An 11,743-nucleotide genomic window follows, 5' to 3' on the forward strand; every position below is an offset into this window, starting at 1 on the left:
ACCTTGAAGATTCACAAGAACACCAAGAACAAAAGAAAGAACACCAAACTTAAAATTTTTAGAAATCCAAGACAAATTTTCGAAAATTAAAGAAAAATTAACAAGAAAACACCAAACTTAGAGTTTGGCACAAGATTCAATCAAAGAAAAATTATTTTTAAAAAAGATTCCAAAGAAGATACCCAATTATCAAGAACAACTACTAAAGCTCCAGCCAATTGGGCAGCAACTTCAGTGTTGATTTTAAAGATGTATTATATTTATGGATAAAAGAATAAAATTTTTGAAAGCTAATGTTTTGAAAAAGTATAAGAAAAACAAGAAAAGACACAACACAAGAAAAACTCAAGATCAAACAAGAAAAATAAACAAGAACAACTTGAAGATCAATGAAGAACAAAAAACACAAGTTTGAAAATTTAAAGAAAAATATAAAATATGCAATTAACACCAAACTTAGAACAAGACACTAAACTCACGAAAATTAACAATTAATTAAGAAAAATATTTTTGAAAAGAAATTTTTTTGAAAAGAAACTATCCTATCAGGATTTAATGACTCTATAACAATAAAAATAAATTATTCCTAATCTAAGAAATAAAATAAACCTTTAGTTGTTCAAACTCGAACAATCCCCGACAACGGCGCCAAAAACTTGGTGCACGAAATTGCAATCACACTTTTTGCAATTCGCACAACTAACCAGCAAGTGCACTGGGTCGTCCAAGTAATACCTTACGTGAGTAAGGGTCGAATCCCACGGAGATTGTTGAATTGAAGCAAGCTATGTTTATTTTATTAATCTTAGTCAGGATACCAATAGGATTCTTTAGCCTCGTATAAAGTAAAAAGGGCATAAAATAAATAGTTGTTACTTTAATAATGGAGAATATGTTAGAGTTTTGGAGATGCTTTGTCCTCTGAACTTCAACTCTTCCTTGAAATCCTTTTCCACACGCAAGGTTCCTTCCATGGTAAGCTCTATGTAGGGTGTCACCGTTGTCAGTGGCTACTTCCCATCCTCTCAGTGAAAACGTTCCTATGCTCTGTCACAGCACGGCTAATCAGCTGTCGGTTCTCGATCATGTTGGAATAGGATCCATTGATCCTTTTGCTTTTGTCATCACGCCCAGCAATCGCAAGTTTGAAGCTCGTCACAGCCATTTAATCCCAGAATCCTACTCGGAATACCACAGACAAGGTTTAGACTTTCCGGATTCTCATGAATGCCGCCATCAATCCGACTTATACCATGAAGATTCTGATTAAGGAATCTAAGAGATACTCATTCAATCTGATGTAGAACGGAGGTGGTTGTCAGGCACACGTTCATGGATTGAGGAAGGTGATGAGTGTCATGGATCATCACCTTCTCCATAATTAAGCGCGAATGAACATCTTAAATAAGAACAAGCGTGTTTGAATGGAAAACAAAAGTGATTGCATTAATTCATCGAGACGCTGCAGAGTTCCTCACCCCCAACAATGGAGTTTAGAGACTCATGCTGCCAAAAGGTACAATTTTCAGATCTAAAAATGTCATGAGGTACAAGGTAAGTCTCTAAAAGTTGTTTAAATAGTAAACTAGTAACCTAGGTTTACAGAATATGCGTGAACTAAGATAATTGGTGCAGAAATCCACTTCTGGGGCCCACTTGGTGTGTGCTGGGGCTGAGCCTAAAGTTATCCACGAGCTGAGGCTTTTCTTGGAGTTGAACTCCAAGTTATAACATGTTTTGGGCGTTCAACTCCGGATCATGACGTGTTTCTGGCGTTTAACGCCAAGTTACGTCATCTATCTTCGCGCAAAGTATGAACTATTATATATTGCTGGAAAGCCCTGGATGTCTACTTTCCAAAGCCATTGAGAGCGCGCCAATTGGACTCTTGTAGCTCCAAAAAATCCATTCTGAGTGCAGGGAGGTCAGGATCCAACAGCATCAGCAGTCCTTTTTCAGCCTAACTCAGATTTTTGCTCAACTCCCTCAATTTCAGCCAGAAATTTTTCAGCCTAACTCAGATTTTTGCTCAGCTCCCTCAATTTCAGCCAGAAAATACCTGAAATCACAGAAAAACACACAAACTCATAGTAAAGTCCAGAAATATGATTTTTGCCTAAAAACTAATAATATTTTACTAAAAACTAATTAAAACATGCTAAAATCTACATGAAATTACCCCCAAAAAGCGTATAAAATATCCGCTCATCACAATGATTCCAAAAAAATCAACAACAATAAAAAAATCAATCAACTTAAATAACAAGCATCAATCAACCTAAACAAAAGTCAGACTCACTAATATTTTATCCAACTCAAATAAATTGCAAGTCAACGTCTCATTGATTTTCTTTATAATTTTAAAGAGTTTTAGAGATGATCATGCCTTGAACTTCAAGTAACCTCTGTATCAGAATAGGAACACCAACAATCACAAAAATAAATAGCAACAATTAGAAAAAATCAACAACACTTACAGAATAAAAAAGTAATCATTGGAGCTACATTAAAACAGAATCAAAAACAAGAATCATCCAGAATATTAAATAATAATGATTGAATAACTAAAAAAACTCATCTTGACTACACGCAGAGGGAGAGACCGAGCCAGAAAAAAAATAGAGACAAAAAGAGACAAAGAGGAGATAAGAGAATAGTGCATACGCACGAGCAATGACGACGACAAGTAGAGAGGGAGGCAGCAGCAAAGTGAGAAAACGAGACGACCTGGTGACGTAAAAGGGATGGCGATGGCATAGTGACGAGACGGAGGCCGACAAAAGGCGATGACAGAGAAGGATGAGGCTTCATGCTCTGCTTTTATCGCGTTCGAGTGTGAGAGACTAGGTTGGAGAGAGACGATGAGTGGCGCGGCGCCTCCGAAACGGAGGCTGCGCAAGAGGCGACGACAGAGAGGTTGAGGAAGCTCTGCCTTTGTTGTGTGGTTAGTGTTGTGAGTGTGAGAGAGTAGAGTTGGGGAAGGAGCCTCGAAGGCAGCAGCAAAGCTTCCTATTATTATGTGTAATACCCTAATTTTTAGTACCTCATAATCGTACCAAAAGCTCAAGGCGTTACTTACCTTTAATCCTTTTTATTCTATATTATCTTTATTTAATATTGAGCTTTCACGAATACGAATCAAAACTTTAAATAAGAAAAGGAAAAGTCCTTTCTTTTAATTACTTAATCACAAAGATATATATATATAACAATTCACAACACCGAACTAAATGCAAAATAAACAAACAGAGATGATGCATGTCTATTCCTATCGCAGGTAATGAGCTCATTTGTCGGTTTTGACGCGCGCGCACCTGACGCAATCTGACTCGCAAGTCAGATAAGGCATTCCAACGGCATAATCTCTGCAAGGTTCCAACCTCTTGCAGGCACTGATTCTTCAGCTGAAGTATGTGACCCTTTCTCTTGGAGGCCATTCCATATACACGGGCGTTCCCGCACAATCATTCACATATAAAGCCCATGACTTAACATTTTCATATCGAACCATAACTATTTATTTTCCATCACCCTCTCGTGACCTTTTAATCATTTTATAATCACACGTGACGTATTCTCTTTTCTCTTTCTTCATTCTTTTACTTAATTATCCTTAATAGTTCAAACTATCTTCATATTGTTCTCTCATCACCCACTAAGTATTTTATGGAAAGACAATCATAAGATTTTTTAATTAAGTCGGTGTTCCCTAAAGCTTTTAAAATCACTCTGTTTGCTCTTTTCTGACCTACAACAATATTAATGCTATCTTTACTAATTAATATTCTTAATAAAATAATAGCAATAATATAAATAAGATATTTTAAATGGTAAATAAATAATATTTATATCTGTTCTTAAAAATTTAGCTTCGTAAAACTTTTATTTTTAAACTCTTGTTATCTATGTTTTTAACCTCAAACTTTTAGATATTTTATTTTGGGCAAAAAACCCTAATAAGCCAAGGCAAGTTGCAAATAAACTAAATAAGCCAAAGTGAAATTCGTTTCAGCAATGAGTCATGCCCTATCTTTATATAATTCGAACCAGCATGGTTCGAATTAGACTTCTTAATAAATTGAACCAGCTTAGTTCGAATTAGGCTGAGGAAACTTTGCATGTAATTCGAACCTACCTGGTTCGAACTTCAATCCAACGTAATTCGAACAAGCTTCGTTCGAACTATAGCCAAGTTTGCAACGTATGTAATTCGAACCACCCTGGTTCGAATTACCGTTAGCGTGGCTCCTTCATAATTCGAACCTACCTGGTTCGAATTAGTAGTGATTCGGCTATATAAGGAGTTCGAATCAGCCTCATTCGAATCATTCTTCCTTTCCCCTACCCCACCAAATTTCAGAGAAAACAACCCAGATTCTCTCCGATGAAGACCTGAACAGAATACTCTGCTGATGGGGGATGATCTGGCACGGTTATATCGCCTGGACGGAGTTGCTCATATAGCTGGGGTCATCAACGACGAGGTTAGTACGGAAATATTTTTTATGCTAGCGGTATTTGTGACTTAGTAGTTTTGCATGTGGGTTAGATGGTGGTTTAGTTGGTGGTTTATCTTGGTGGTTTATGTTAGTGGATTAGGTAAGTGGTTTATGTTAGTGGTTTATATTGGTGGTTTATGTTGGTGGTTTATGTTGGTGGTTTATGTTAGTGGTTTAAGTTAGTGGTTTATGTTGCTAGTTTATGTTAGTGGTTTATGTTAGTGGTTTAAGTTAGTGGTTTATGTTAGTGGTTTATGTTGCTGGTTTATGTTAGTGATTTATGTTGGTGGTTTATGTTAGCGGTTTGTTTTAGTTGTTTTATGTTAGCTCCATTATGTTAATGGTTTATGTTGGTTTCTTATTTTGGTGTTTTATGTAAGTTGTTTTGCATGTGGTCCTTGTTCATGTATTTTTATGTGGTTTTATTTAGTATAATGTTTTGTTGATGATTTTTCGTGTTGGTTATGTCTGTCATTGGTTATTAAGCTGGTTCTAACAATGCGGTTCATTTCATGCGTAGCCTCAGCGATGCATCAGGAGCATGCGGCAGCAGCAGGGTATGCGACTCAATGACAGATACGTTCCGTACTTGTAGATGACGGGTCTATACCATCTTGCAAGGCTGAACGATAGATGGTTCCGGTTAGACGAGGCCCTTGTCAGTGCATTCATCGAGCGATGGCATCCGGAAACGCACACGTTTCATATGCCGTTCGGGGAGTGCACGATCACACTCCAGGACGTGGCATACCAGTTGGGTTTGCCAGTGGACGGGCGTTATGTGAGCGGCTGCCTTTCAGAGTTTCAGATATACATCCAGGGTGGCCGTCCAGCTTGGGTGTGGTTCCAGGAGTTGCTTGGAGTGATTCCTCCTCTCAGCCAGGTTCAGAAGTACGCAGTGAACTGCAGCTGGTTTCAGGAGACGTTTGGTGAGTGCCCCGAGGGAGCCGATGACGAGACCGTGCGCCGATATGCCCGTGCGTACATCATGATGTTGCTTGGCATGCAGCTGTTTGCGGAGAAGTCTGGCAACCGCATTCACATCAGATGGCTGCCCTACGTAGCTAGGATGGAGGAGATGGGAACCTACAGCTGGGGTTCTGCAGCACTGGCATGGTTGTACCGGTGCATGTGCCGAGTGGCGAACAGACATGTTGTCAAGTTAGCGGGCCCACTTCAACTACTTCAGTCTTGAATCTTCTGGCAATTTCCTCGGTTTAGGCCTGTAGGGTATGAGACGTTCAGCTGGCCATTGGCCTCGAGGTACTCTACTTAGCCTTCTCTATTTCAATTGAATATAAATAATTCCATGTTGATTAAAAAAGTATTACAAACACTAAACACACATTTATGATGCAGGTGGTCAGGATACAACCCTTCCAGTAGCGAGAAGGGTCCTAGAGTGCAGATGTGGAGGCTGAGGATAGACCGGTTACAGGACAGGGAGGTGAGTACGCTACGTAATAAGTTTCTTTATTTAGCCACTGTTTATGAGTTGGGTCCATGAGTTGCCCTAACATTGGAGAGTTCTCCGTGCAGTTTATCTGGATGCCTTACAACAGTCCCGACGTACTTCAGGTTGTGCATCCAGAGGCTTTGGAGCCTCGGCATATGGAGTTGTGGCGGTCTGTGATGTCGCTGATCTACTTTACTGTCATAGAGTGGCATCAGATAGATAGGGTTCTTCCGCAGTTTGGAGGTGTGCAGCCCTGTCCGAATCCCGCCCTGAACATAGACTTTCTGATGTCCAAGGACGACAGAGGCGGCGATCGATGGTTCCCGTACCAGTTGCAGAAGTGGCATCTTTATTGGGACTCTCGTGCGGACACCGTGCTGAGGTTCGATGTTGTTGCCGACCCTGGACCGTCGCAGCAATTCCTCGATTGGTGGAGGCAGCATGGAAAGAGGTTCTTGTCTCTGGAGATGCAGTTGATTGATCTGAGAGTCGTTCCTATTCCAGTTGAGGCCTCACAGCGGGGTGCTGGGCGAGTTCCTGACATGGATCGGCCTAAGGACATGCCAGACAGGCGGCGGGTTGAGAGGAGAGCTCGTGTGGGGACACGACGGAGCTAGCGTGAGTGGAGGTGGCTTGATGCAGCTATTGACGATCATGACGATGACGGTCCCGCTAGAGGCGAAAGACGAGGCCAATGAGGGAGACAGAGAGGGCGTGGTGCAGGGGACCACCGTCCTCGTGACCCTGACGATGATGGCGACGATCAGCATGGTCCCGTGGGCGGGGATGGTGCAAGGGCTGTTGCAGTTCATGGTGTTAGTACCCACGATGGCAGACAAGGAGGTGAGTGGTATGGGTCAGGTATGGGTGACGTGGTTGACCCTGGTCACGCTGGACTTGGGTCGGGGCCTCTTGGAGATTACTTCGTTGGTGTACCCGCCCATGACCAGCCTCAGTAGGAGGGTACCCCATGGGTTATTCCGGGATCATAGTGGTCAGACTTCCTTGCCTCAGATACACTTGATGCGGACTTCGGGGGTGCACAGTTTCTGGATGACATCACTGCCATCATGCAGGAGGACGTGCCGGCCCGGAGGCGTGGTCAGACATCCGGCATGCAGGCACCATTAGACGTTGATCTGAACGAGCCTCCTACGGCATCTGTTGGTGACTATTTTGGTTTGGGAGGTACCCCACCATCCGCCTACGCTGCTGCATCAGAGTCTGTTGCCGGGCCGTCTGCGGCAGCCTCCCATTTTACGCCACCTGCACAGCCTGGCCCGGATGAGGACGCGGATGAGATCGAGGATGAGGAGCCGTTTATCCGCAGAGGTCAGCGGGCACGGGCACCCCGTCGTTGCGGTACGGGCTCGCATCTGTTTAGATGAGTCATGTATCATGTATTTTGTTCCGTAGGGTTTATTCATGTATCACAGACATTGTACTTTTGTTGTTATTTTAGAGCTGTTTTCCTTTGTTGTTTGTTCATCGAATTGTACTTTGAAAACGGGTGTTTACCGGATTTATCAGTGACTATTTATAATCATTGCATCATATAACAGTCTAATATGTATATTTATTTATTAAATTTTGCATTTAGGGTACTTGTAGCAAGACTCAAAGTGATACATAACATATTTATTACTTAACGCAGCATGCTGAATACATGAAAGTAAAAAAATCAACAATAAAAGTTAACTAAAGTAAGTACTACCGCTAAGAACATGGCTACTAATGGCCCCCAGTGTGAGACGATCCACCCAACTGTGGGCAACTCCGACGTATGTGTCCTGGTTGGCGACATAGGCCACATCTCTTTGGATGGTTTGGATCTGCCTCGTCCATATTTGTTCGTATCCTGGTGGACCTCGGATGACCCTCTCTCGCACGCCTCTTGTCAGGGTCCGGTATCATAGTGGGCCCGTCGTATGGTGGCCAGAAACCCTCTAGAATTGGAGGGGTGAATCCCATCCGATACACACTGAATACCGAACTAATCCTATACACGCTGTGAACATAAGTGGTCCAGTTTACCCGTGAGTAGGCACAACATGCAAGTGCGTGTGGACATGGGAAATGAAGTGCCTGGAAGTACCCGTAGTCACATGTCCGAGCGGCAAGCGATACTCTGTAGCTACCCAATGAGAAGGAACCAGTCGGAGTGGTTTCGGCGACGGTGAACTCGGAATTATCCCTATCATACAAAGTCACCGTGAAGCACCTCGCCGTCTTCAAGTTGGCCTCAATACACTTGGCCAAGTGCTGACTGAATTGTTGTCCGGTTCCCATCTGGGCCTCAGCCTCTCTCCCCTTGCGAACAAAAAGTTTCGCAAGCCTTCCATATGTTGCCTTCACCAGCGAGGATACAGGTAGGTTTCTAACACTCTTGAGGATTGAGTTCACACACTCGAAGATATTCGTCGTCATGTGACCGAATCTCCGACCCTCGTCACGATGTTGAGTCCACAAGGAATAATCAATCCGGTTCGCCCACTCACACATCGCTGGGTCTTCAGACCGCAGGATATCAAACCAGTAATCAAACTCAACCTCGGTCTTGGCATACACCACATTCACAAGAAGCCTCCGTGCGTCTTTGCCTTGAAGGTAAGGGCAAAGTTAGCAGCTACGTGTCGAATGCAGAATGCACGGTATGCAGATGGAGGTAACCAACCTCCGTCAGGAGCCTCAAGCGCAGCCTTAATGCCGTTATGCCTGTCCGATATAACCAGCAGACCTGGCTGCGGTGTCACGTGCTGACAAAGGTGGGAGAGAAAGAATGCCCAAGACTCACCATTCTCACCCTCTACTAGTGCGAATGCAACAGGTAAAATGTTGGAGTTTCTATCCTGTGCAATTGCGATGAGCAACATTCCCTCGTACCTGCCATACAGATGGGTGCCGTCAATGCTGACTAGCGGCTTGCAATGACAGAATGCCTCGATGCACGGTGAAAACGTCCAGAAAAGTCTGTGAAAATAAGCTTGAGACTCGTCTACCTGTCCTCCAACTCGAACGGGGCTAGTCCTTAGGACTACAGCAGTACCAGGCATTGTCAACTGGACTCCCAACACCCACCTGGGCAGCTCGTTGTATGACTCATCCCAGTCACCGTAGATGAGGGCAACAGCCTTCTGCTTCACCATCCAGACCCTCCTGTAAGTCGGCCTAAACCCAAAGTGTGCTGCCATGGCATTCAGGAGCACCTTGATGCTGACAGATGCATCCGCCCTAACCATTGGCATAATGAACGCCGATATCACATGGTAATCCAAACTCCTGTGGTCACTCGAGATGGAGGTGGCAAGACAAGTGTGAGATCCATTGTATCGTTTGACCTCCCAAATGCCCTTGCGCTGCTGGAGACTCAGTCGAATCAACCATGTGCACCCATTCCCAAACTCAGAACACTTGCCCACATACCGACGATAATCAGACTCGACTACCTTGTACTGTACCCCTCGCCGGATGCTGTAAGTCTTCACACTTAACAGGGCCTGATCTTTATCCTAAAATTGCTGACCAACCTGGAACTCTGTCAGACCAGCAGTCCCTTCCGCACCTCTAGCTCCGAATCCAACAGAGTACCCAGAAACCCCCTTCTGCCTCATGGCATCCAAGTCCAAAGAGGAAAAATGAGGTGGATACTGCTGTGTGCCAGAGCTAGAACCACCTACCGCCAATGCAGGCTCACTCGCTCCAATATCATCGCCGCTGTCATCGTCAATCATATCCGGCTCGACGTCATCCTCCTCTGCATCACCCAACAATCCGTCTCCAACGCCAAGCGGTGCAACGCCCAGTAAAGCGTCCGGCAGATTTTCCCTTGAACCTACCTCGTCGCCTACGCTGCCGTTGAGATCAACAGCAAAAGACGGGGAGGCGACAGGTTGGACCACTGGCTGGTACACAGGGATGGAGGAAGAACCAACGGCAGGCCGAGAACTAGAACCGGCTGCCGTGGCTAAAGTGGTGGTATTCCGGTTCGAACCCCCTGAGCTGGATACCACATCAACCTGCTTTGCCAACAACTCTGGTGTCCTCACCTCCGGAAACTGCCACCGACAAAGAAACATTACTTGCAAGTCCTCGTCACTACTGATCGTGAAACAATCATACTTCACGGTATCCTGGAGGACCGTGACTGGAATGCGATTGTAAAACTTCTTAACCCGCTTCGCACCTTCCTGACCAAGTTTCATTAGCACAGATCTAACAAGGTCATCATAGCTCGTCGAAGGACTCATGACAATACAGAGAGGATCCTTATCTGTGAACTTCACACCGGAACGAGTTTTCCTCTTAATGGATCCTCTGTGGTGAACCAAAGCAACAAAACTCTCCTCACTAGCCATCTTACACCCTCTAATGAGAGCAACTCACGTTTACAACCATATATATACTGCTCTGTCTCCCACTAATTCGAACCAGCCTTCATCGAATTAGGGATTTTGTAATTCGAACCTGCCTGGTTTGAATTACTTGATGCAGCTTCTCTCTCTCTAATTCGAACCAGCTTGGTTCGAATTACGTGCGTTGCTAGTTCGAACCTACATGGTTTGATTTATTTGGTACGCTTTCCTTGTAATTCGAACTGCAATGGTTCGAATTATTCATGGATGCAGTTCGAACCAGGCTGGTTCGATTTATATTAATATATGGTTTGACTCATTACTGAAACGAGTTTGGTTTTGGCTTATATTCGTAAATCCGGCTTGCCATTGGTGGATTCTGGTTTTTTGCCCTTTTATTTTTAAATCAATATTTTTATAAGATTATATTTCAAACATACTTATCTCAGTATTTATAAAAATAACCTTGAACTTTTATAAAATGTCCAGTTTTACCCCGTACTCTATTTATTACCCAAAAACTTATATAATTACAAATTGTACCTTGATTTTTATATATAAATACAATGTTACCTTTTAAAAATAAAGTTTAATTACTAATCTTTCTCTTATACCAAAACCGAAATCCTTACCTTTTTTCTTTCAAAATATTACTTGTATATTAATCCATTTTTGAATTTTTTGGTTACTGATTCTTTATAATTTTTTACAATCTCTCGGCCATTAAATCTCGCCAAATTTATCCAATTATGTACACAATATCAGCTCCTATATTATCATTAAAGACACTGTCTTGGCTGCTTCTAGGCTTACCGAAACACAATCTCATCAAAATATCAATTTATCAACAAAATTCAACATGAAATGTAATCAAATTTCGACAATACTCAATCTAAATATCAGTTCACTTATCAAACACAATTTAATATCGGTGAGAATTTACCAAAATTCTACATCCGTACAAAATTAAAACAAAAGAAATTTCAAAGAAGTTTTTTGATTGAGCTACTGAAAAAGAAAACATTAGAATTGGCTACTCCACCTCCGAGACTTCTTCGGCCGAACCTTGCATGGAGAGATAGCTGTTCCACCATTAACTTCTCCGGAACAAAAGTGACATCAATGTGAAAAAGAGGAAAATACAAATATTTTGGTCAGATTAAATTTTTATTAGAGTTACAGATCTCAAGAAATCAAACGCCAAAGGTTTATGGCTTCCATGGTTTCCCATTCTCTCTCCCTCGCGGCCTTCTTCTTTTTTTTTTTGTTTCTTCTTGGTTTGGCTCCAAGAGAGAACGAAGGGTAATGATGATGATTAATTAAAGTAGTGATGAGTTGTCAAAAAATGGGGACGATATTTACTTATATCGAATAGTACCGATATTTACTTATATCGACGAACAGGGACGGACCCAGGCTATACAGGAAGGGGCACT

The 11,743-nt window shown here is 42.8% G+C and overlaps 1 protein-coding gene across 1 annotated transcript; it reads right to left on the reverse strand.

Annotated features, from left to right (window-relative positions):
• Positions 1-8,528: 8,528 nt before the first annotated feature.
• On the reverse strand, positions 8,529-10,310 carry LOC107494275 (uncharacterized). Its single transcript, XM_016115325.1, has 2 exons — positions 9,483-10,310; positions 8,529-9,434 (listed from the first exon to the last, which is right to left on the reverse strand). The coding sequence occupies exons 1-2, from the start codon at positions 10,308-10,310 to the stop codon at positions 8,529-8,531; spliced, it is 1,734 nt and encodes a 577-aa protein (XP_015970811.1).
• Positions 10,311-11,743: the final 1,433 nt, after the last annotated feature.

Source organism: Arachis duranensis, chromosome 6 (genome assembly GCF_000817695.3).
Source record: "Arachis duranensis cultivar V14167 chromosome 6, aradu.V14167.gnm2.J7QH, whole genome shotgun sequence".
NCBI lineage: Eukaryota > Viridiplantae > Streptophyta > Magnoliopsida > Fabales > Fabaceae > Arachis > Arachis duranensis.

Coding starts and splice junctions, on each gene's coding strand:
- LOC107494275 (XM_016115325.1), bottom strand. CDS start 10,310: ATGGCTAGTGAGGAGAGTTTTGTTGCTTTGGTTCACCACAGAGGATCC. Junction 9,435..9,482: donor CTGGTCTGACAGAGTTCCAG/GTTGGTCAGCAA, acceptor TTAAGTGTGAAG/ACTTACAGCATCCGGCGAGG.